Raw genomic sequence first — 27069 nt, 5'->3', positions numbered from 1 at the left:
AATTTAAAAATGAAATTGAGGAGACAAGTCGGCAAGCGAAAACAGCCTTGTTTCAAGCTGTATTACTCTGATGCTTTAGTTAAGAACGCATCTTTGTCTCAGTACGAAATTTTCATAAGTCTATGTGAACTGTTCATGGAAATGACAGTGTTGGTAGACATTTTATTTTACACGGGTCTGAAGATGAATCTTCAGAAGGCTTTAATCACGTATTTGATAATTTTCAAATGTACGCCTACACATTCTGACTTGAAATGACCTTCTATTTCTTGCTCGCTAACGGGATGTACATGGAATATAACTTTATTGGGTGGTCTAGTGAACGCCGTGGGCCGCCTGAGAAATAACAAATCATTTTTCGCTCTTCCTAGATTCCTATATCTCACTTACTGAAAAAGGAATTTGGAAAGGTTAACATCACATTGATGGAAACAGATACGCTCAATGTGCATAATACCTACTACGACAAATTAAATAACTTTATAGCCACCGCCAACCCGTAAGTATCAATTTGCATAATGCATAATTTTTCTTACGACATTCTATTGGACAGTTTTTGCTTTGTGATATACGTGACACGTCGCTGTGATAAGTGATCACCTCTGCACCTTCTGCGCACCCGCCAACTGTATCTGGCATCGCGGTTTAGATGCTGAGCGAGGTAACATTGTTTTAGCGTACCCTGAGCGTGTGCCATTATGAGGGTAGTATTGTTGAGAATGCCTTTAGCATTAGAATTTTAAAGCGTTCCACATCGTCGAGGCATCACGCTATGTTGTGGTGCTATTATAGGTGCAATCTAGAATTAGAATCTAGAATTCTAGTTCAATCTAGGTTTCAGGCCTTTCCAGGCCTGAAAACACAGAACTGATCTCAATACCCGCCGTGGTTGCTCAGTGGCTATGGTGTTGGGCTGCTGAGCACGAGCTCGTGGGATCGAATCCCGGCCACGGCGGCTGCATTTCGATGGGGGCGAAATGCGAAAACACCCATGTACTTAGATTTAGGTCTAGGTTAAAGAACCCCAGGCGGTCCAAATTGCCGGAGTCCCCCACTACGGCGTGTCTCATAATCAGATCGTGGTTTTGGCAGGTAAAACCCCATAATTTATTTTGTTTGAAGAACTGATCTCAATAATACCGATGAAATATCTCAATTATTTCCTCCACCGCGTCAGACGGCACCAACAGGCCCAGCAACAGACTCTTCTTAGACGGTACATGACGTGGCCTATTTTCCCATTTACTTTTTTCGGCCACAACGAAGAGCAGATATCAGGGGCAAAATCAGATAGAAGCAGGCGAGTTGCAGTGTTCCGAGCGCTGCCATACGGTTATGCGATGACGTTAGCCAGCGGTACAAGACATGCATATGCAATCAGCCTAACAGCTGACTTGTCCCGGTAACTAATTCATCATGTCATTTTCTTATGTGGTTGAAACTAAAGAAATTGATCCCAATATTCCATTTGGTAATGTAGCACTTATCACGAAAAAAATTTACTTTAATTCTTTTAAATACGTAGTATTCCCCATCGTTCCTTTTTCCTTCCTCACAGCTTCTCATCTACCTTGTACCGCAACCAATGCCTGTAACGAATCCAGTCGTATCAATCTCTTGCCTGCTTTTTTTCCCACCAATACTCTAAGCGTCCCTTACTTATCTCAACTGCTTACTGGTTTTATACATCCGTCCACATTAAATCCAAGCGCATCTGGAAGTTCTACGTTAGCTATGGGTCTCCTTGGGTGAATCGCTTCGCATTCCATTAGGATGAGCTAAGTAGTCTCCGAATGAGGCATGAGTATGCTACAGCAGTAGCATACACATGCCTCATCTAGTTCCGAATATTTGCTGCTGCATATTTTGGTGCTTAGGCAACCGGCTCGACCCTCAAATAGCAAGGCACTGCCATTTTTGTTATTGTACAGATGTTCCCTTCTAATTCTCATTCTTGTAAATCTACACGGTCATTTTTGTTTCCATTCCTTGCGTCCAATTCACTGTCTCCATTTCTGTTTTGCAAGTGTTCTATACAAATCCGTGTTGTGCTTGTTACCTTTGCTTTTGTAGATGAGGTTCGTTTTACTTTCGTGCCATCGAATCAAAATTTTATTTGTTTTATTCATTTGCTTTGTGGTATTAGTGAGTGAGCACTACCTTGCTCTTCGAACCCAGCTCGTTGATTAGCTTTATCACGATTTCATGTGGTCTTTCAATTTCAGTTTATTATCCATTAAATAACGACTATGTCCCGATGGTTTCTAAGCTGCTTTGTGCATTTCCTGGTTTTACCAGTGAACTTTAAGCCAATATTTCTAATATTTCGCTCAGCACTGACTAGCTATGAAAATTTATCGTCGATATCGTGCAATCTTGAGGTAACACGCTTCCAATGCCATGGATGGCGCTCGTCAAGAGACTATTTTTAGAAGCCTGCTTGTTGCATGGTGCTGTCCCTTCTGGCTAGCGGGAGTTGCCTTGTGTGCTGAGTCACGCAAATATATCGCACCCATGTATAGTTCGAACATTGCCAAGAGAGTTCAAACGCAACGTTAAAATTTCCAATTTTCGAACATGCTGTGTGGGATAAAGCATGCAACCCAATGACCTTGTTTGGCTTTCGACACCAATACGCTGACGAGAACTTAGTCAAGCAGAAGAGGTAAAAGGCTTTGTCGAGAACATACGGCTACGATAAGGTGCTCCAGAAGTCCTCATCACAGTCCCAGGAATGGAATTTACGGCGGAGCTTAGTCAAGGAATCCTGCAGTACAGCCAGTCAAGTCGCTGCAAGACAACCGGCTCCAACCCACACAATAATGTCCTTATAGAGCATCTGCATAAAACCTCAATAGGCATGTGAGCAATGTACGTCGACGTGGAACACAAGGGGATGCTTTGTTCCATTTGTAACATTTGCCTACAAGGCAGTGCAAGAACCAATAAAGATTGTGCTGTTCTAGCTGGTTTACGGAAGAAACCGTGCAATCACGCTTGACGTGGTGCTACTTAATGTCAACAATGAAGGCAAACTCGACGTCCCCGACTTCTTCTAGCGAGCCGAAGAAGACCGACAATTCACCAGCCTGTGCACTAAGAACCAGCAAACTGCTGGCCGACAATACTGCAATCTTCGAATACACCATCTGCAGCACCAGCCCATTGACCTTGTTTACATTTGAACCCCAACATGCCGATTGGAAGTTCGGAAAAACCTACTGCGATGTTATTTAGGGCCATGCAAGATACTTCAACGTATCGGCACACTGGACTATTAGGTTACTCCTGACTACACTACGAAATCACCGCGCTACCGCACACCAGCTGATGTCATCCATACAGGTAGTGCACCTTAAAGGGCAACTCCGGCGATTTTTTTTTTTTTTTTACCATGTCAAGGTAATGGAATATTTAAGTTCCCGAGACGTTCCTGTGACGCGCCTGATAGGAGAATTGTTCCGCAAATTCGAAAATAATTTTAAATAAACAAAAAGCGCGAAAACGCAACCGAAACCTGACCAAGCCGCCGAGCGAACCTCTTTGTGTGACGTCACGAGTGTACCCCCGGCGGGAGAGGCGCGCAACGCATGCCGGTGTTGCCCGCAGTGCGAACGAAACCGGTGAAGAGCAGGCGCTCATCTGATTCGTGACCGCGCCGGACCTTCGGATGACATTGTAAGCTGCACCACCTCTTAGGAACAGTGACAGCTATGATTCTGACGAATTCAATAGCCCCGAATCGCCGTTAGCATTCGTCCCGCCACCACGAGAGCCAGCGCCTATATGAGCAACATATCGCGCTGCAACATGAAGACCAAGCGTAGCCCTAACCACTGATTTTATACGTGCTGCTTGCTATTGTAGGTGTTCTACCCCTTCTCAGGGGAGCACTTGGCATACTCTCTGCAAGATGTGGAGGACGACTTTCCGCATTAGTATGCCGCAAGGACGCAGCGGACAGTCCAAATCACCGATCCGGTGCATTTGTTTACATCGGCAGGTACAGCGACCGCTCGTCGTTCGCCTTAAATATAATGCTAGCTGCTCATCAGTACCATCAATTAATGTCAGAACATAGCAAAACACGCCTATTTTGTGCACATAAGCACCGTTGCGCGTTGCATCTGAGTTGCGCTGATATAAGCGACCACACACGAGCGGGAGGCCGTAGTACGGGAGCGCTGTTATGGTGCCTACTTAATGTTCTTCGTATTCTCTTCATGCACACAATGTGTCTCATAAGTTGATACAGACGAGCACTTTGCGTGTGTGATCGTTCATTTAGAGAACGCATAGTTTTCGAGCGGAAACGCCGATGTGACACCGTTGGCAGCTGAACGAGATGGTTGTTTACGCTGCGGTATTGAAGGGGTCTCCGCTTGCTGCCAATTTATGGTATACGAGGAAAACAGCGCACTTTGGAAGCTAAATGAGTCAGCACAACAATTAATTACGTAAAAATAAACCCATGTACGTAGTCAGATTTAATTTAGGGAAGCGCCGGCGAGTGCGACTGGCCGCCTTCGAGAACGGCAACGTACGGATGTTGATAGCGCGTCGTGTCGTCGCTTCAAGCTTTTTACGTGTGCACTGTACGAAATGAGAAATAGTTTATTCCAAATCCGGATGGTCAAAACTGAACTACAGAAGAAGTTTTCTTCATCCTAATAGCTGAATTAACTTCAGATCAGTACCTCAGGTCCACCAGCAGTAGGCGCGCGAACTCGGTGACTGTGTTATAGGCGTAACCTCGGCTGACCGCGATCGGCATCGGCTCAAACTGTGTGTGCGGATGGCGAGGGCTGAAGTTCGTGCAGCCAACAACGCAACACCATTTACCCCCCCCCCCTTCATCATTTGCCCGCGTCCACAGGGAACGCAACTTCTCGCGACAGCACTAGCTCACGATCGTCGATTCCTAGCTCCGCGCTCTCGACGCTGTCGTCTGCACGATCCCGGCATGCTCCGCGTGGACCATTCCTGACGTCACTCGCAACGTGGCCTGTAACTGAGGAGGAGGTAAGGTAGGGTGTTCGAGGCAGTCAATTAAATTCATTTGTAACAAAGCTGTGCGACTCTGAAATCTGCTTTTTTGAGGACATGACGGAAGTGTACAGAGTAACGTACCCAGCGAATTTCGACGACATCCGTTTATATCGAAAAATCACCGGAGTTGCCCTTTAAGTCAAACAGAGTGCGTTATCGAAATATGGAACTTTATTTCTTGCTTGATTTGCTGTTGTCCTTTTTTACGCATACTTTTTTCGCTTTCATGTTCTGTATGCCGGATAGGAAAGATACTCTTTGGTAGGAGAGCATTGCCACGCATACAGCCTTTATGTTTTTCAGTTGCCTAATATCTGTGGTCAGGAAGGCTAGAATTTAGGTCAGAAATTTAGTATTGAAAATCAGGTGTTATGGGTATTTAATGAAAACAGTGAACATACAGTGTTGATACAGGGCCAGGAAATACCTCGGGTAAAAGAATATAAGTATCTTGGTATATGGATAAATGAAGGTCATAGACATCTGGAGACATAAAAAAAACAATAATAGCAAAAGGGACGAGAAATGCGGCCATAATGAAACACAGAATACTTTGGGGTTACAATAGGTAAGAGGTGCTCCGGCGTATGTGGAAAGGTGTAATGGTTGCAGTGCTTACATTTGTAAATGCGGTGGTTTGATTGAAGTCATGGTTACATGCAGGACTCAATGGCAACCAAAGGTCAGTAGGACGCCTCGCATTGGGCGCTCACGGGAAGGCTACTAATGAAGCTGTGTATGGTGATATGGGCTGGACAAATTTTGATGCAAGGCAGGCCAAGAGTAAAATTGTTGCAATTTCACCCGAAAGGCGAAGCATCAATTGTGATCGTAGAGAGCTATACGGAGTAAGGATAGTAGTTACATCAGCTGTATGAACTTGGACATGCAGCAGCACCAGCAACACGCAGAACTGTTAACGCCGTGGGCGTTTTTCCCGTGTTCGCAACGAACGCGCGCGGCATTGGTAATTGTTGCTGGTGCCTCTGGGGGCGGCCCGGAGCTTTTCGACGAGATCTGAATGGGAAACTCGTCGAGCCAACGTTTATAGAAAGTATCTCTAAACGTTGCGTCGAGCTGCGTCCAAAATCTTGCCCACCTTCTGGCCTCGCAACGTTTTATATAAATACGCATTTGGTGCCGCCGCTAAACGTTGCCTCCCTTCCCTCCCTTCCCCCCACGGCCTTTCGCGCGACGGAAATAGTCACGTTTGCTCTCTATGTATGGTGATTGTAAAGGAGGCTGCCCCACAATGCATCCACTTGCTCTGGACTCCTGGCCCCGCCTCACTGCCGGGTAATGACCGGGTACACGCGGTCGCTCGAGAAATTACCCTCCGAGCTGCCCGGCATGACGAGGATTGGAGTCCTGATCAGGCGAGCTCCCCGCTCACATGCAAACACGTTTTAAAATACTATACACGAGCTAGACACACCATGGGTCCGCCGCCGCTGTCATTGTGGCACAGGAAGATGTGGCACTCCGGCAACTCCAAACAAACACATTTCCCAATCTCCTCTCCCTACATAAATTTTACCCTGAGCGCTACGCAGACTCTTGCCCGGGCTGTAGAAGCTCCCCCACGGCTTTCCATGTCACGGTGGAGTGCACCGCAAAAATATTCCCTCCTCTGCCAGTCATCTTGCACCCCTTCCGCACCAAAGAGCTGTGGGGGGATGCCCACCGCGACGCGCCTCCCGAGGTCGGCCGGCCCCTAGTTCAACGGGCCCGTGCTGTCGCTGAGATCGTTTTAGGGACCCCGGACTCCTCCCACACTGTCACTACCGTTTCTTTTTGTAATAAAATGTTCATTCTCGCTTTCTGTAGAGGAGGAAAGAGACGCCTACTTCTGCAGCCCTTAAGGGAGCACGGCGCAGAACGCACGTTGGTTCTCTGCCGTGGGTCCACTCCCCGTGAAAGCGCGCGTCCCTCGCGCCCTTTCACTCGCACATACAGCTTCCGGAGCGCGGCGACAATTTCATCGCCGTTGACGTCATACGGAACCTCACGGCGACGGCGACGCCGACGGCAGAAATCCGCTTTGGAGTGTCCATATAATTGCTATCGCAATAAATTTGATTTTGAAGAACGACTGAGGAATATGGAGGAAAGTAAATGGGGTGCGAGAGTGTTCAGATACTTGTAGAATAACAACATTGACTCACAGAGGAGGAAAACAACTAGGAAGCTTACCATGAAGCATGCGACCGGTATGGTCAGCACCACGGCAACCAAGAACATCAAATACAAAGTGAGAGAGGCTTTAATGGAAACGAAACCTGATATGACTATCTACATCAAAGGAAAAAAATCGAAATCGGGAAAGAAACAATTTATTATAACTCAAAGGTAAGCTCCTTATCGAGACGAGATCAGGGTGCCTTAGAAGACGTAGTTATTGACACGTATACATATTTGTCTTTCACCGGTGGCCGCTTTTTACCGGCTAACAAATGTTAAACGTTATCGCTAGGCACAGGACGCGCCTGCATGTATCAGAAGATTCTCGAACGTTATCGATGCTTCTATCCGTTGTCTGTTGTCACCAACGCTCGTGTAATTTGATTGTATGAGCACCACGAATTCTCTAGAACTTTCTGGAAGACACGCGCGCACCAGGGATTAATCTGGAACCTTCGATGACTCATGTATAAAAGCCGACGCGTTTCGCCGCTGATCAGATTTTCGACGATCGCCGACTGTGTTCGCCGCTATCTCTGTGCTTCGAGTGTAGCTTGCTTTTGTGGGGGCAGGTTTGCCCAATAAAGAACCAGTTTCGTCATACACAGTTTTACGACTGTTTTCTTCACTGTCACTACTACGTGACATTATAAAGTGAGGCGCCCATGGCGAAGATGCACGTGCTTGCTGCGATAACGCTAGGGCAGCGATGAAACATGTTTTATTGCAATGTGAGGATATGTACCCTGCTGCCAGCTTAGGCTCCTCTGGCTTCCTCGAAGCCCTTGGGTTCGGGGATAGCAGGGGGAAAGTAAACATGTCCGCCATAGAACTTAGTAATAGGCGATTGGAGGTTTTAACGGCAGAAACGTAGGGCGGCTACAAACATCGAAGGCGTACAAAAACAGAGTTTCCAGTAATGGTTCAAAAGTATTGATGCTGGGAATTCTTTGTATCTGGGTGTTTTCCCAAATATAGGTAGCACATTAGGCAAAATAACAGCAAGAGCTTGGTGGCGCAACCCACCACCCCGTTTCAGAGGGAACGCTCCTATATCATCCATCCATCCGCTGAGACAGTGTATTGTGGGGGTTGGAAGTTAACCAAACATCAGTAGCCGGTTGGCTTTGGGACCCACGGTAAAATCACAAATGAGGCAACGCAGGGTGACATGGGTTGGTCCTCTTTCGAAGCCAGAGAAGCACAGAGCACATATAGTTTCGGGGTAAGACTCAGGAACATGGATTAAAATAAATGGGCGGCTAAAGTGCACAATTATCTGTGCCTGTAAAGCGTGGACAAAGAATGGAGGAAGAGGTCAAGCAAGTTGACAACCAGTACAGGATAATTGAAACTGTAAATAGACAACCAGGAGTCATCAGAAAGAAAGTAAGAGAATGAATGAATCAAAAACATTATTTAATGAGCTTTTCAGCGCATGCGCAAGATGGAAGTGGTTCCCACTTTACGGGAATCCATATTCTGTTCTTGCCACCTGGCCCCTGGTTACGAGCCAAAGGTGGTCTTCCAGGAAGGTAGGGGGATGGATGGGTAGGGGGATGATGTTGGGGTTAGGGTTGGTGAGGAGTGGTGGGTGTTGTTGGCTAAAGTTGCATTCTGCTATCATGGGTTGGAGTGTACCTGGCTCGTGACACACAGGGCACTCTTGCCCGTACTGGCTCGGGTGCATCCGGTTTAGTATTCGGGGGTGGGGATACGACGCTGTCTGGATCTGCCTATGTATTGTCTGCCGCTCCCCTGTTAACTGGAGGTGTGGCTCGGGGAAGCTCTGTTTCCCGTTTCTGTAATACACCACTATGTCGTTGTACGTGACGAGTAGTTGGGTCTTTGCATTCTCCTCTTCCTTCTCTGCGGCTGTGGCCCGGTGTGACAGCGCTCGGGCCTGCTGGTGGGCAAACTCATTGCCATCCACTGCGGAGTGGGCCGGAACCCAGATTAATTCTATCTCTTCCCCTTTCGGAAGTTCTTTGCCGTTGAGCGCCCGAAGCACCAACCGAGACACCCAGTCCGACTGGAAGTTTCTATACGCTTGTTGCCAGTCTGTGTCCACTCTGGTCCGGCCCTGTATGGTGAGGGCCAGTGCAATTGCCAGCTCTTCTCTTTCGTCGACGTCGTTTGTTTTTAGCGTCGCGCACGTTAGCAGCTTTTCTGTGGTTGTCACCGTTACGGTCGCCCAGCTTTGTCCTCTGTCTTTGGAGGCGTCACTGAAAAATATCCCCTTCTGCCCAGCCAGCAGCCTATTGCAAGTCTTTGCTCTGGCCTCCCGTCTGCCGATGTGGTGTGCTGGGCTCATGTTCTTGGGGAGTGGTTTCGCCAGAGAAATAGAGACAGTGAATTGCGTGCAGAGAATGGAAACAAAAAGGACAATGAAAATTTTCAAGAATGAGAAGAAAGAAAATATAACACAAAGGGCGATGTGTTGATATTTTAGGCTCGGGCCGGTTGCCTAAGGACCAAAACATACCGGAGCAATTATTCGGAACTAGATGAGGCATATGCATGTTGCAGCAAAGATCCGGAGGCCACTCAGCAGATCGTAACGGAATGTGAAGGGATTCACCCAGTGAGAACAGTAGTTAAAGTACACCTTCCAGAAAGAAAGAAAAAAAAGCAGGGAAGAGATTAATACGACCGGATGCGTTACAGGCACTGGTATATATACAAGGTATATAGAGAAGTTTTGAAGAAGGAAAAAAAAAGGCAAGAAATTGCTAGAATGAAAAGCCTGTATAGCATACCTGAGTAACTCAAAAGGGCTAGGTGTCCATTTGTCACCATCCCGTTTCAAAGGGAATGCCAATAAATCATCATCATCAGCGCGCCAGTGGCAGCGCCGGCCGTGCAGGGGAATGAAAAGAAAATCAGAACGCTAGCCTTCGTGCATGCGCGGCTGCACGATAATGAGGAAGTAAGCGCTTCTTGTGGATAGAAGGAATTTGAATTGCGCTAGGTATGTATGCGCATGCTCCGAAAGCGTGACGCGTTCAAGGCGTCCGCCGTACTCGCTAGTAGTCAGCAACTCCACTTAACAAAAGGCAGGCATAATTTGTCTGCACCAGCACGTGTGTGTTTGTGTGAGTGAATGTGCGTGCGTGTGGGTGTTCGTGCGTGCATGCGCGTACTCGTGTTTCGACTCTTTATACATTCAGACAAAGCTTCGCTGTATGTAATTTCCATTTCGTTACATCTGCTGCAATTCTTTTATGTCGGTCTTTCCTATCATTGTCGTGCTCAAATTCCACTACTGCAGCAAGCCCTTGCCATCTTATTCTACGTTTGGTGTTTGTTGTACCGAAGTGGGTACAAGACTAGCCGCTGCCTTTCTGAATTTGTTACGAAGTAAGAAGAAAATCAGCTAATGAACTTCATATGCCTCACTGAACAAGGAAGACAACTTTTATTTTCATGTTCCTTGGTCGAGAAAATGTAGACCGAGTCGCGTTACCAAGGAAATTTTGAATACCTAAAGTTTATGTATCGTTTTTGACATTGCAAAATTGGCACGTCTATTAGGTCAAATGTGTGGTCAGCTGAAAGCAAGTCTAATTTTCCTCGAAAAGAAAGGTACGCACTATTTTCTAAAATAGCCATTTTGTATGTTTGTGGTATATAGCAGGGCCTTGACAACCAGATTGCCGGTCGCTTACAAATTCTGGAAAACTACAAATAATTGCTTGACATTTTCTATTGATCTCAGTATCCGTCAGGAGTCCTTCAGCTTACAGGTTAAAGCGACCTGCCTGCAATATTCACAGAAGCTCAAAGGCGAGGCAATTCATCAGAAGGCATGGGCAACGGTAGCTAAATTTCGCTAGAAAAATTCTTCTAGAACCACTACTAATGTTGTGATAAGCGGCTTCATCAATACAGAGTTATGGTCGGTGAGCACCGTAATCCACAGATGACATCGAATGCCAAAGAAGACAATGGTCAGTAGTCGTCGCTAATCCACTTCTCGCACGCTACTAAATACGCCTGCAATCGATATCTTGCATGCTCTGCTCACTCCCCCCTCTCCGATTTTTACCTTCTCACCGTTCACAACGTCAGGCTGCATATCATAGAATAGCTTGCCTTTATGCTATAGAAATAATTGCGCTACCCCTACACATAAGCATTTCTGTACAAATTGGAGGCCTGCGAGAAGTTCTTGGTAGTTTTATCGGTGTGACGTAAACAGGAGTTATATTTACAGATTGCTCTTCCAGCTTGGCTGCTGGCTGATTTGGCCTCATATTATGAATGTTCAGTATTCTTCAGTGGCTGTAGTTCCTAGATTTTTGAACTGTACTTTCTTGTTTCGTCTGCAAAAACAACGTACTGATTTAGAGCATACACTGAAAATATTTGATGCGATGATATCGTAATGGGGTTATTTGAATGTCATATAACTGTTTATCTTCCTCGCAGTGTTTTGTATCATAACGATAACAAGTGAGCCAATCAAGGCGGTAAGACGTGGGGACCCCACAATGTGACCAATTTGACCATACACTACACTTCCTCCAAGATCAGTCCACTTGGCTGTGACACTGCCTTCAGAGTCGCCCCCTTACTATTGCCCTAGATCACGGATCGCTCGGCGAGAACACGATCAAGTCCCCACGTCACATTCCAAGAACTAAGAGGCAGAAATTTGTTTAATTCCTTTGGGGGATTTTGTCGGACGTTTACGGCGCCAATCTTTTTTATATTTGGCGCGTATTCAGCACCATGGGCCGTTGATAGGTACTGCCATTTCTATGGAGTCACCCAAAGTCATGTAGAATTGAGTTTCCGCTCACTGTGGCGCACAACTTGACTTGTTTACGTCGAGCGCCCACTCAGGTAATCGTGTACGGCGCAATAAGGATTATTTTACTTGGCCTTTGGTTGGGGTTCCTGTTTCGGTTGTAGTCCGCGTATTTCTATCCACTGCGGTGCGTGCAGTTTTTATATCTGTACGACCACCCGGGGGGCCTCTTCTTGGGGCGACTGCTGAAGTTTCTTTTTCTGACTCGTTTCTGGCGTGTTTCTTCTGATGAAACGTGTTTTTGGGTGAACTAATTGATCGCCTTAAATTTTGCTAGACAGTTTTCTGTATCTCCTACTGTAAAGCGTATCTTTGTGTACATTATTGGTGCGAGTAACTAGTTCTTGAGACAAAATGTTGCTTACAGCAATGTTTTGATACATTCATAAGTTTTAACAATTTTTAACGCCCGCAAACTATAGCACGGTAAAGAACCCCAGGTAGTCAAAATTAATCCGGATCCGTCCACTACGGTGTGCCTCATAATAAGAACTGGTTTTGGCATTTAAAGCCCCAGAATTAAATTTTTATATTTACGGCAAACTGTAAGTAAACATTTGATCTTGGAGCACAGTTCTTGCGAATATGTTCTGCCCTCAAAGTGCTAATAAAATTATTATTCCTTTAAAGGCTTGTATATCGGGTATCCGAGCTAACATTGTCCAAGCCGTTATAAGAAAAAAAGGAATAAGAAAACACAGTGCAAGATACGCTTATAAGACATGTGATCTTCAGTCGTCAGACCTGTGACGACCAAACATCCTAAATTTTATAATTATATCTTGCAATGGGCTGTTCTCATCATTTCTTTGTGTGTTAACAGGTTGGGTAACGTTAGCTTGTAGACACAGTATGTTACAGCAGTATATTTATGTACCATTTGTTCTTTCACGCAATCATTCTGTCGAGAACAAAGTAGACTTCCAATATAAGCCGATGTCGTACACGATGCTGCCCTTTAGAAAAGCTATGCAGCAAGACATGCATAGCTAAGATGGAAGGCCTATGGTCACCATACAGTTCCGTTCTAGCTGTACATACATTTTAGTTGCGTGAACGCAGTTGCATATCATCCTATGTGTATTCTATGCAAGTTTAAAGGACTTGCTGCGGGACTGGTTAGTGCACAATTTATGTAGTAGGTTAGTCGAAAGGGATACAGAGAACACCTGAAATCGCCCCCAATTTTATTTTTCTGTAGCGATACGCGTGTATATTTTCCCTTATTTGAATTTGTCAATTTTCCTACGATGTGTACAGCTGGTTTTTAATACAATGATAATCTGCCTATAGATGCTTTGGTTGTGGTGCCCTCGTTTCTTAAAAAGTAATGTATATGAGACTGAACGACTGATAATAATCGCTGAACGGTACGACGAATAAATCAAGAGAGACAATTCCAACTGCCTCGGTGCACGGGCATTATACATTCAGTGAACTATGATTCATGCGTCTGTAATGAGTCTAATAATAGATGAAGCACCTGCTTATAGCAACTAGGCCAAAGCTGGGCGCCAATATTTCTGGTTCTCTAGCGAACGATATGTGTAAACATGATTAAAAAAACTCAATTTTAAGGGGGTAAGAGAAACGCTGTGTAGTTTCAGCATGAGGTTTGGCATATTGGAATGTTTATGAGGCCACATTTTTACTACGGACGAGATCTTGTTCCACTACAAAAGTACGCTAGCGTTCTTGAAACTGCTGTGAAAAATATTTGTAGTATCGCATACGAAATCTGTACCATATTCAGATTTTCCTGCAGTGAGCACTCGGCTGGGTAAAGCATCATAGTCCTGACCCCTCTGCATGAAATATTTAATGCTATAAAAGTGTGTAGTACTCTTTTAGTGAACAATTTCCTCTAAGCAAATTGGGTGCGCGATTCTACACGAGAACAATTAACGTCGGAATATCACTCGGAATATTCGGACGTCTGTGACATTTTTTTTTACTTTTCTAGGAACACTCTTTATAATTATGCAGGATTCCTTACAATCTATCAATACCTTCAATATGTAAACATGAGCACTGAAGACGCCATATCCTATGAGGTCACCCAAAGTACAACGAGGAGCCGTAACTGGAGGGAATGCATAGCTTTGATAGACGAAAGTGCGCGTGACATTCTTGACTATTTATACGTTACCAACGATCCCAACCACGTCACGATTAAGAATGAGGTAAGTTTTACGCACTGTAAAACGTTGAATTTATTTTTACATAATGTTGTAAACCAAGGTTTTTGGTCGCCTAGATATAACGTATCGAATGAAACGAAAGCGCAGATGAAACCATCAAGTGAGTTGCGCTCTTTCGCACTTATGGCTAAGGGTAATGGAAGTATTCCTAAACAATTATTATTCAATAGCTCAGGCTATTGTCCAGGCAACCAAACGTTTATTCCTATCGAATTATTATTATATTGCCCAGGCTATTGTATAGGCTATTGTCCAGACAGTCAAACGTTTTCACAGTGATCTGCTGCTCGTGGGCGATGGATGATGCGAAAGAAATAGAACAGAGCAGTAAGAATTGTTGCGTTATCCCGGCACAGTTCTGTAAGTTTACTAGTTGGTGCATTGGTGCGTAAGAGGCACAACGCGTATAAATTTTATAATTGCACTCACCTGCAAAGGCAAATAACCTGCACTGCTTGAGCACGTCGATTCAAATGCTTATTGGAGTCGATTACACAGTGTATTGGGCTTGAAGTGGTTAAAACCACCATCAGTTCCCTGGGGCACACCACCATAGGTTGGCCTTCCGATTGGGTGATATGCTACTGAAAGTAATATCTCACTACTAGAACACCTAGGCTTGCCGGGTCCAATTGAAGTTGCAGGTGACAGGAAGCCACACCTCTAGGCGTCACTCGGCCTGCTCATATTTGCTTCGGTGCTATAGCTGCCGCAACGGCACTAGCGCTTCACGAAGGCAGCCACGCGTTCGTGTTACCCGCAGTAGGTAGGTTTACAAGAATGTTTCCTGCGCCCCGCTCCACTCCGCCCGCGACTGGAACCCCAAGTGCGCATGTACCGACCTCTAAGCTGGGCGTGCATGAGCGGACGGGCGCCTGCTTTCCGCTACACAGCTCATCGAGCGGAACACTCAAGCGTGGCGATCGAGGCCGGCGAAAATACAAAATGGCTGCGTCACCGCCGCGGGTCTGTTATCATCTCAGGAGAAGTTTAGGATATTTGAGACTCTTTTTGATCACAATTTGTTGACGAGAAGATAAGGGGAAACAAGCGCCTTTATCGGTTTCTTCGCAGCCTCACCGCTTCGTATGACACTGCACGTGGGTTCAGAAGTAACAAAAATAAAGTTCCTTGTTTGATTTTTTGTTATTGCAGAAATTCCTAGAATACAGAAAAATACACTGCATGCAACTGATGAAGTTGAATGTGCTATATATTCGTTTCTGTAGTTCAGTCGTCTACTATCAGGTGCCGGCGTAGGCTATTTGATGCCCGCCGCTCAGGCAAAACCGAGTTCTTTTCTCCGTTCTCCGGCTCCGACGGAGCCCGTGTACGTGGAGCGGAGAGGAGGAAACGTTCTGCTACAAATGTCGTGCGGCTGCTTGTAAGAAGCTCCCGCACGTGATCACTAGGCTTCCACTTTTGCCGGCAGTATACAGGGCTGATTGGATGACGATCGACCTTAATGCGAGGTCGACCTTTATTAATAAAGACCTTGAGAGTATGATGTAAGGCAACAATACACGCTTATGTTGATGCTGAGGGCCATCTAGCGAAAATAAGCACTCATAGCATTTCACAATGTGCGTGACGCACGTCATAGGTAAAACTTTCTTTCAATGCAAAACTACGTTCATTGAGCTTAGGGTCGCATGCCAGAAGCTGCTGGTTATCTTCAGCGATGGAAAAGTTGAAAAATAAGACAACTCTTTTATGCTGCTGGATGGCACAACGGATGAGCGTGCAAAATTTTTTGAGTAGAAAAAATACCTTGAGATTCAAATGGAAAGAGGAACGCGCATTTTTCTCTTTATTATTCCTAGTCTAGCTTGCACAATGAGGCACACTAATTATTAAAAAGTTGTTTCCTCTCGATGTGTTATCACTTCAGGTTAAAAACCTGGAGTGATCGCAATAATTGAGCCACCTCTCTTGAAACTGGTTCAATTTATGCACTTTCCTCTGTAGTGAATGATTCATTGAGCTTGATGGTAAGCACATCGCCTTCTAGCATAATCATTCTTCTAAGTACACCTTGCCACTATGCCCCCACGGCAACCTGCCGTTCCCTCGTGGCCCGTTTCTCTTCTAAAAAGTGCGTTTGACCAAGTACAAGTTAACCCCCTCCCCTCAACAAGTTCGTGGACCTTTTTCTGTGTTAATACATCAGTGATAATTCAGTGATAATAGCAGAGGGATGCTGTACGTCGCCATGACCAGGACCGGGTTTGCTTCAATGCTTTTCGAGAGCAATATCGAAGCTGAGCCACTGTGGCGGACTTGACAAATCATACGCATAGCATTTTTCCTACTAGATAACATAGAAATGGGGCACAACTCCACGACAAAACAGTAATTGGAGCTGTGATAGCTAGTAGGAATTATAAGTAATTCGGCTGTGCAATAATTTTAAATAAGATCACGGGGTTTTTCGTGCCAAAATCACAGCCTGATTACGAGGCGTGCCATGCTGGGGACTTCCCAATAATGTTTACCACCTGGTGTCTATAACGTGCGGCCTTTACACAGAACGGCGCTAAGTTTGTGGCCATGTTGATGCCGATCCCCAGCAACTTTGTGGCGATGTCACGCTTAAATAGCCACGTCTGAGGGATGACACCACCACCTTCGACTAATACCTCCCGCCTTTTTGTTTTTGCAAAACGTTCTTTCTTTTCGGCGTGCTCGGACATAGTGTGACGTCCGAAGTGTTGTATCCTTTAAAAATAATACTATTGCCTACCCGACTCCACCAAATACATTCCCCTTCGTTGCAGGCATAGTGCGGACGCATCGGAGAAATTAACACATGTTCCTTTGACTGCGCATGCTCCCTCAACTGTTGACATTCTAACTGAGCCACCATATGCACCCACATTCCGTATTGCTGAGGCCTTAATTCAGCTATCAACTAGCCGTCGTACATTCTGTTAAGGTCAGTGTTTGCATTAGCCTCCAGGCTAATGATTATCGTGTTACGCTGTTGTGTTCAAGGTCTGATGTTTGATATTGGCCACGTCGGCCTCATTCTGATTGGGACGACATGAAAAAATGCTCGTGTGCAGTGATCTGCCGCACGTTAATTAACTCCAGGTGGTCAAAACTAATTCGGATCCACGTCCTTCTGGAGTGTCGGGAAGCCGAAAGAGAGAGGAGGAAACACTAATTCGGATCCACGTCCTTCTGGAGTGTCGGGAAGCCGAGAGAGAGAGGAAGAAACATTTTCCTCTTGCAAACCACTGTGTGTTTCTCTCCTTCCCACTATGTTTCTTGGTAAAGAACCGCTTTTTAATTCCTAAAGCAGTCCTCGCTTTTTTGAACGATGTTGTCTTACATGTTATCAGCCCAATTAAAACGTAGCGCATCCTCTCTCCAGAGGATGCCGCTGTGAAAGTAGTTCAGTATAGCACACGCCTCCAAGTCAGTATAGCACACGCCTCCTCCAAATTTTCGCCTCTGACACATTTTAGTATATCATCATTCTTTCACAATGCTTCTTTCATATCCATAGCACATTTCATTAGACATTGCCATAATCTTATTACCTATGGAGTTTACGCAGTTTACAGCGACTATTTTCTCAATTATATGCACACACCAAAGCGGATTTCTGCCGTCGGCGTCGCCGTCGCCGTGAGGTTCCGTATGTCGTCAACGGCGATGAAATTGTCGCCGCGCTCCGGACGCTGCATGTGCAAGTGAAAAGGCGCGAGGGACGCGTGTTTTCACGGGGAGCGAACGCACGTAGGAGAGCAAACGCGCTTTCTGCGCCGTGCTCCCTGAAGGGCTGCAGAATTAAGCGTCTCTTTCCTCCTTTACAATCACCATATATAGAGAGCAAACGCTACTTTTTTCCGTCGCGCGAAAAGCCGTGGGGGGACAGGAGGAAGGGAAGGAGAGAGGGAGGGAGGGAAGGAGGGGAGGCGCCGTTTAGCTGCGGCACGAAATGCGTATTTATATAAAAACATTGCGAGGCGGGAAGGTGGGTAAGATTTCCGACGCAGCTCGACGAGTGTCCCATTCTGATCTCATCGAAAACCTCCGAGCTGCCCCCAGAGGCACCGGCAACAGTCACCAATGCCATGCGCGTTCGGTGCGAACGCGGGAAAAGCGCCGACGGCGTCGACAACATTTCTGCGCGTTGCTGGTGCTGCTGCATGTCCAAGTTTATACAGTTGATAAAACTACTATCCTTACTCCGTATAGCTCTCTACTAATTTGCTATCGCAATTGATGCTTCGCCGATCGGGTGAAACTGCGACAATTTTTTAGGCCCCTTTACAGCTATGCCATGTCTGTTTTATCCACACCTTATAACTCACCATTCATGTACCACTGACAAGCAATTATTATTGCCTTGGAGCTCTTTGGCCACATCTGGCCCTTGCGCCAAAAACTCCAAGGATCATCATCATCAAAACTAATGCGGAACCCCTCACTGTGGCGTGCCTCATAATCACACTATGGCTAGTGTCTTGAAATGTTACCTAGTCGTAAAAATAGCGAATAGTTGGTGGTTCTGAGCCTTTACATGACCATCACTATATTTCAACATTTTATGGTTAACGTCTCTAAGCGAATAAGCTGCCCTAATACAAATTATGTGCTATCGCCAAATCATACTGAATCCTTCCAAAGAGATAAGAACTGTAGCATTGTAGCGTGACGTAGTCAAATAGAATACGAAGGGACACAGGGATATGCGTTTAGGTGCCTCCAGCTCCGGTATTGAAAATATGTGATTTCAGCGCGCGCATGCTATGAATAAATAGCTATCAATGAACTCCATGAATTGCACCAAGAGAATCAATAACAAAAAAACTGCACTTGAAATGGACTTCATTGCACTGCCTATTTACTTTCATTATACCATAATGACATGCACTGACAGGCCCTCCTAATACGGTCTACCGCGAACATGAAATAAAAAATAGTAATAGTTTGTGATGTTTGAATTGTTTACAAATACCTTCCGTTTCAGGTGAAAAACATTACCCGCAGATTACACCAGGTACTCAATGAAACGCTTCGAAACAACACCTGGCTCGACAATACTACCCTGGCAACATTACAGAAAAAGGTAGGCGCACCGCCCTACAACTGCTATGCAAAAAAATAATATAGAAAATGCTTTTTTTTCGTTTTGAGGTCATTATTTGAAACCGTCGTGTGTGTTGGACGTTCTTTACGTTTGTATCTGATGCAGCGCTTGGAACAAAGGAGTGTAATCACACCTGATGCAAGCAAGTCTGAAACAAAGGCACACTTGCATGAAATAGTTCTATTGTAAATGTTCCTAGCTAAAATGAATAAAAAATTACCGTAGCCGGCACTGGAGGCGCAATGCTAAACAGACAGCGGAGCTGATGGGCGCCTAGCTAGTCCTGGCTTTTTGATTAGGCTAAGCAGTACCAAGTCGACGCCAGTATTTCCCAGAATTTATTCATAATTGATCGATTATCGCCTAGCTATTTTATTGGCTATCGCAAGGTATTGGGCACGTATTTGGGCCAGGCAAAGCACTACCAAGTCATCCCCAGCATTTTTCGGAAATTTTCGGATAATTTATTGATTGGCTATCGATTGGTTATTGATGACTGAATAAGCTTAGTAGTCCCTACCATGCTTACCTAGACTTAGCCAGGCTCAGCTTCGCTAGTTCACAGGGGTATGTGCCATTGCGCTTAGACCCTTTCTGCACTACCGCCAGGATCGGCCCACATTTTTGGATTCAGCAGACACATTACGCCCAGCTTAAACAGCTCCGCTATTAAAAAAAATGTATGATGATAATGGGCGCACAATGGTTGTGACACGTTGTTTTCAAAAATTACTAAAGTATATCAGCAGCAGTGAAAGTGGAAATGACTAATTTCCCAAATATTCAGGCTTCTGCCAGATCAAGCTAGAAATATATCGTAAAAATAAGAGGGAGAGAGAGAGAAAGAATCAAAACATGTCTTTTTAAATGCTCTTTCTGAATTTTAACACTTCACGTTTACGATACAATTTCGGATATATTCTCTGCCCAATGACTGCCATGAAGAGAAATGTTTATAGACCCAAACAGTTTCAATATGATGTAGTGCGGCTTATTCTACGAAAAAAATATCAGTATTCACGCTTTCTTTACTTCTAAAAAGCACAAACTACTATGCAAATTTATGATGACACTGAGAAATCTGGAGAAAACAGGAGTATCACTGCATTCATGTACACTATAGTAATCATTAAATTGGAACCAAAATAATGGCCACGCGTAACAGTGCCATACCACTTAACTCTTCTTAATTTGCCAGATTGCCAGAACAACTTTCTTACTCTCTATAGTAAATTTTTGTGCCTGAAACAAAATTTTAATGTTAAGGCAATGTATATCACCGCAATGCAATGTTTCATTTACAAATATGGAGGTAAGATGTCGCTCGATAAATAATTTTTGCATATATATGCTTAACCCATATATGCCCGAACTTGGGGAAATAAAGAAAGTGATTTATTTTCCCATAATAATTGCTTCTGGGACCTTAGAAAGCAGAATCAACCTTTTATTCAAAAATATTTTTTTTCGAACTGCGTTTTTGTAGCCGTCTTACATATAGGACACTACATATAGGCACGTATACTATTTACTTGAATGATACAATTCGAATCATTTGACATGGACTCCGATGTCGCGTATTTCGCAACGTGTGGTGGTCTTCCCATGGCAATGAGCACACCTTGTTTGCTTGTCTTGAGGGATCACCGTGTGGTCAGTGCGGTCAAATCGGCTTTGGGCTTCCAGTAAAGATTGCCGGCGTTTTCCACGCAATGGCTTGGAGCCATAACTCTTCGTGGATGACATCGCTATCGTCCTTCGAAATGTGAGTAGCTCTGATTTTTCCGTTCCCATTCTGTATAACTGGAATGCATTATTCAAACATGCATCAACAAGATACGTCAGGAGTAAAGAATATCACTTCATTCCTGACATGGCTGTGCGGTACTTGGCAATATTTTGGTCCAGTCTATCAACTCATCCCATGTTGCCATTGTACCTTGAAATCAAGAAAGGCTACTCCACCGTGACTTTGGACCTGCTCTGTCTTGAATATCGTTTTACCATTTACGTTGGTTCTACCCCGTGAGCATTTGAGACGACGGTCACTGTGCTGTTGTCAGTCCAGTGACATACGATAATTTCAGATTCGGCATCGACTCTGTAATCTTAGAAGCCTCGAGTCTTACTTTTTATTTACTTCTGTGTGAGGATGGGACAGTTTTCTATTCGGGTATACCGCACAGTGCCTGTGCACTTGGAATCCATTCACGAAAGCATTCTAACAAGTTTGAGACTTGAAAAGAAGTTGTCAAAGAACACATGAAAACAGTAATGAAGCTTTCCTTTCACCCTGGGCACCATTTCTGATACAACGGATCCTCCTAGACCAAGCTTGTTTTTATCATCCACATTGACACCATACCTCCCTTGGTAGGGCTCAACAGAAAGCAAATCGCCCGATGGGGTGCAAACGCACCACAATTTATTGCGAAACCGGATTGGTTTCCCTTTCATAAACTGCTTGCATCCATGCTTTTCGAAGTACTCGCAATTGCTTTCATCAATGCTGAAGCAGTCTAGTAATGTAGCATACAACAGAAACTGTTCATTCAAGAGTCTAAACAGTGTTCGCAGTTTTGTGAACTTGTCTTATTGTACTAGGTTGTTGTTGTCAGCCAAATGTAGGTTTGTGAAAAATGGCTTCAAATCGCTCATGCCTCATTGAGTTCGCGACGAATTCATTATGAGAATCACATGAGTTTTCCCACAACATGCGACGCCTTCGAACCGACACATAGCCACTGAGAAGCCGAATGCCGAGAAAACATTTCATCTCACCTGCGTTCACGTTCAAGAACCTCTTCTGTTGTGCATAGGTGTTGGTGTTTTCAACCAGCAGGTTCATGACTTCATCGTCGAAATATTTTTCGAATGCCTCCACTGGAGTTAGCGGTGCTCCTTCAGTGGAATCTGAATCACACGAGTGGCGAGTTGGGAATCTTGCGTTCAAGTCGCGTTTATCCCACTTGACACGTCGTTTCTGTTGCTTAGCTGGCGGCTCCTGGTCGTTCTCGTCCACACTTGACTCTGAACAAGTGTCCACAATTTCAGCACGAAGAGTGCTTCCTGGCAGATGGTCCATGCTGGTACCTTCTTCATCAGCGCTTTTGTTATATGTCATTGCCGCCGCGTGATTTTCGGGCGGAAGGATGGCCACAGTCGACGGGAGATCTTCGCCAGCGTCAATGCGGTTTGGAATGTCGTTAAGTAAAATGAAATTTACTTCTCCAGTAAAATGAACTGCAGGGAATCTCCTGACTGCGAGTGTAAAAAAAAAGTTTCTACTATGTCTTTTATTACGTTACTTCAACGCTACACGCGTGATGCATCGCGTGTTCCAAAGTGACACAACAACGACCCCCGATCTGCCTAGCGTTCTTACATTTAGGACACCGCTGTTTTACAGACCGCAAACGAAAAACTTTTGCATATATGACAATGATATTGTTGTCAAAGCATGTTAAATTACTCAGGAATAAATGATAAAAATCTCGACAACATCAAAAATTATTTTAGTTTATATTACTTACATTTTCTTCCGCGGCATGGCGTTCATCGAAGCTCACGCGGAAGGACAATTGTGCGACTGCAAGCACGTGGTGAGGTGTACTCCCACGCTAACCAAGACTTGCACGCGATAAGGGTAGTCCCTCGGAAACACCCGCAAATGCGGCGCTAGCTTTTTACAAAAAAAATGTTCGAGCTCGTTATTGGAAAAATTTATGAGCTGTCCTACATATAGGACACTAGGCATGTATGGGTTAACAAGAAAATTGTTAGGTTTTTGACTATTCTACTTAGTTCGCTAACAAACTTAATTGGAACCCCATCCTCGTCATTATCTAGCTGAGCGATGGTATTTTAATGAACATGCTAATTTTTAAGTTATGCGGCTGAATATTTTACTTATGAAGACTCGCTGGAACAGGAAACTGGCTCGTGAAAACATCGCCTATTGCGCTGATCTCACGACCCTCCAGTTTTCTTCACTTCGCCACAGTGATGAGACCTGGTGGTGCAGTGCCTCGTAGGCAACATGTTCTAGGTACTCTTTTTACTGCGGTTAGCGTTCTTTGCCATTTTGTGTTTACGTATCCATACCGCGTCTTAGGCCGACCCACTTGCCCTATATTATTGACTAGCTTGGGCCGCTAAGTGACGGCATCATGACGGCATCGCGTTCTCATGGTCGCGATGCCGTCATGGTCGTTCTGTCGTCGTCATTCCAGCTTTGTCATACGACTATCCTAACGCCGTCGTTGCCATGCCATCATCGTCGTGCAGTCATCGTCATACTATTCTCGTCATGCCACTTCGGCACGTAGGTGCAGATGCTACTTGCTAGCATCTGCAGCTTCCCGTTATAAGCGATGGCGAAACACGTCGCCTCCTTAATGAAAGTCGTGAGTCAACACCTGACGGCTGCTGTGGTATCCTCCGCTTGGTTCCGTCCTATCTGAATAGACCAATTTTCATACCCATATGTAAAATAAGCATCAGGTCGCCCAGCTTTATTCCGATCATGATAGTCGTCAGGATGTTGCTGCCGCAGTGTTGCATACAAACAGGCAACACTGTTTAGACTGCTTCCGCTATAACCATCATGGTGACCTCCTTCACCACGAATTTTCCACCTGCGCAGCCAGTCTACTTCGTACTGTTGGCAACATCGTCAATTTCTTTAACGCTTTCGCTGGACGCTGCACTAGACCCTGTGGCTGGTTGCGAAAGACTAAAGGATTGTGGTATCAGGTGGTTCTGGATGCATGAGAGTCTCCTTTTCTGGGTCTTTAACTCTGCCAGTGGCCTTCGAATTCTTATTGACACAGGAGTCGCAGTCAGCTTGTGCCTGCCAATTCTGCCACCAGCACCTGCACGACCTTGTGTCGCATGCCGGCTCTTAGCTGCTCCAGACTTCCTTTCTACCGGAAGAAGTCTCGGCTGGTGAACTTGTTACGTCCGTGGTCATTTCGCAAACTTTCTTGGTAGCAGGCGTCATTCAAGACTCAATAGTAGTCGAGTCTCATTGCTTGTCCCTTCCTCCTGGTTGACATATTCCTCAAAAAAGTCCTCATTTCTACCAAAGGCCTTAGTGTCACCGGGCAATAGCTTGGAAAAGTTCCCGTTCGCTTTCGCATTGTCTCAACCTATTCCTTCGCAATATGCGGGCTTCCTGGGCGATTTTCTGTCTATTACTCCTCCTGCAGAATGTTGGATGGGCTTCGTCCAAGGGGATGTCATTTGTCGAATTATAACTCATGAACAACCAACCCTTGCAACACCTCGTCCATTCATTCCAGAGAAGCTCCGCATGACCAGGGAGGAGCTTGATCACACGGTAGAGATTGGAATTGATAATCCATCATCGAGAAGCGGATCCTGGCCCCTGCTCATGTTACGCGAGAAGGCTCGTGACTGGCGACCATGTGGAGACTGCGGAGCACTTGATTTGACAAATAATTCGAATTGTGACGGGATCCTCCCCCCCTTCCCCCCGTTCATGCAAGGTTTCACTGTTTTACATACAGGAATGTACCATTTTTTAAAAGCCCATCGGCAAATGGCCTAACATCCGATTCCCGTCGCTTCAGAGGACTCCCGTCGACTTCCCGTCGCTTCAGAGTTCGCCTGGCTTGCCTTTTGGTCTCCGTAAGGCTGAAAAAGGTTTCAGCACTTCATTGATGTGATCCTTCTCGGCCTTGCTTTTCACTTTGCCTGTGTGGATGACGTCCTCGTCGCTAGATTATCCCAAAGTGATAACATCCGTAACCTACGCCTCGTTTCCATGCGCAACGCACGGGTTCACAGTGAGCAAGAAACATGGATTCATTGTGAACTCGGGGAAGTGTGGATTCGGCGTGGCTTTCTTGGCGTTCTTTCGCCCCTTGGTGACAGCGCTGGCATTCGTTCTCTTCATGAAATAGTCGATGCAATCCTGAAATTTCCTCACCCATAATCGCTACGTCAGCAAAGACATTTTCTTGTTTGCTACACAATTACAGTAATCTCCTAACTGGTTATTTCACTCTCGTCCCGCCATTAGAAGATATTCTCTTCGAAAGGCGTCCCAACCCACCCTCCCTTGCCTGGAGTGACGAAGGCGATGTGGTGCGCGCAGCTTATTTAGTTTTATCGTGCTCAGTGGTTACTTTATAAAGCTGACTTGAATCTAAGTTTTGGGAAAGAATGTCGCGGAATATGAATGCGTGAAATCACATATACTAAACGATTTTATAGCGTCGCATAAAAATAAGTCCAGGCTTACTTTTCAAATTACGCTGGGGCTTTGTGTGTTAGAAGTAGAAGGATGTTTTACCAATATTTCCTGTAATATTTTTGCTGGGTAAAAGGGATTTCACCGGTGCTTGCAAGTAAAAAAGGGAAAAATTCACAGGGTGTCTTATGTATCCCTAAGACAACTTGAAGGCGAAAGCCCAAGTTACGATGCATTAAAGACGGACACATCACGTACACATCTACTTTAATTCGCTTAGTCTACGTCGCTTAGTCATCCCTCTTAATTCGCTTATCATCCACCTAATTCGTTTACTCGTCCCACTTAATTCGCTTAGTGGACTTCGCTTAGTCATCACTCTTAATTACAAAGGTCGAGGATTCGCCTACCACACAAGGTCGTCGGTTCGAGTGTCTTAATTAACTCTATTCTAATTATCCGTGCTTTAGTTAACTTTGCCTTCATTAACACCTCAGGTCCTCGCCTCACCTCCCACCTATGGTCGTCGATTCAAGTACCTCAATTTACTCTAAGCGGTTTTCCTCCCGTTGACGGGTATAGTCGTCATGGGATGTTTTACCATAATGACCGATGACGACTATACTCGTCATTAACAAAAATTTGTCACACAGGGAACAAATAACGACTATACTCATCATAGTTTTGTTTCTTGACGATAGATGGCCACACTTGTCCATGTTGTGCCATTTGTGTCTCGGCTTTCATTGTATTGCCGCCTCTGATACCATCGCATTAAACATGACTGCCTCCTCGAAACGAGGCAATGAAAGCGCGCGTAAAAGGAAGTTCTTCGACGACTGCTCGTCAGACGACAGCTCTCTAGAGTTTCGCACGGATACAGAAAGTTGTGTGTTCCCGTCTGAGGATTCAAATGACAACGATTCTATAGAACACAGGGACCATAGCGGAATACGTCGTAGATATCCGAAGTAATGAAAGTCTCAGAATGATCATTGCAGATGCCTAATAAATGTCACTTCAGAAATATGTTGTTTGACTGCATAGTTTGAATGGTACTCGCATTGCATCGACAGTCATTGTGAGATGAGTTCTGTCATAATTTTTGTTAAAGGGTGTAGTGCGATGAAGAGCCAGGCAGCATCGAAAGTATGAGTAACGAACTCAAATCATTACTTCTCGGACCTAGCGGCGAGCGCAGTTGGCGAGTGTCGAAAATGTGATCTACGGGCCGGAGGCGTCAGCTACTTATACAAGACACGTTAATAATTTCAGCGGAATCACTGGTGCTTGCGTGCCTTCCATAATGTACATGACTATTCGTGTAGCGCATGCAGTCTGGTTACAAGGTTCGGCGATAACATAGACAACAGATGGAATTGGCGACAGCAATTGAGAATGTTCTGGTACACGCAGGCGCGCTTTGCGCGGAGCCATAACATTGCAGTTTTTGACAAGTGAAGGAGCGGTCACCTGAAAAAAGCATAAACAATGCAGGCGTGTCAAT

General features: G+C 45.2%; 1 protein-coding gene across 1 annotated transcript in view; it reads left to right on the top strand.

The window, feature by feature from the left end:
• Window positions 1-377: 377 nt before the first annotated feature.
• Window positions 378-27069, top strand: part of LOC119432548 (neprilysin-4-like) — an 811607-nt gene continuing 784915 nt past the window's right edge. The window contains exons 1-2 of the mRNA XM_049658290.1: window positions 378-499; window positions 14007-14226. Of these exons, the coding sequence (XP_049514247.1) occupies window positions 426-499; window positions 14007-14226 (294 nt within the window). The 5' untranslated portion in view covers window positions 378-425. The remainder of the gene's footprint in view (window positions 500-14006; window positions 14227-27069) is intronic.

Source organism: Dermacentor silvarum, chromosome 11 (assembly GCF_013339745.2).
Source record: "Dermacentor silvarum isolate Dsil-2018 chromosome 11, BIME_Dsil_1.4, whole genome shotgun sequence".
In the NCBI taxonomy this organism is placed as follows: domain Eukaryota; kingdom Metazoa; phylum Arthropoda; class Arachnida; order Ixodida; family Ixodidae; genus Dermacentor; species Dermacentor silvarum.
Note: the sequence above shows the minus strand (reverse complement) of the source record. Positions and strands in the feature narration are given on the sequence as shown.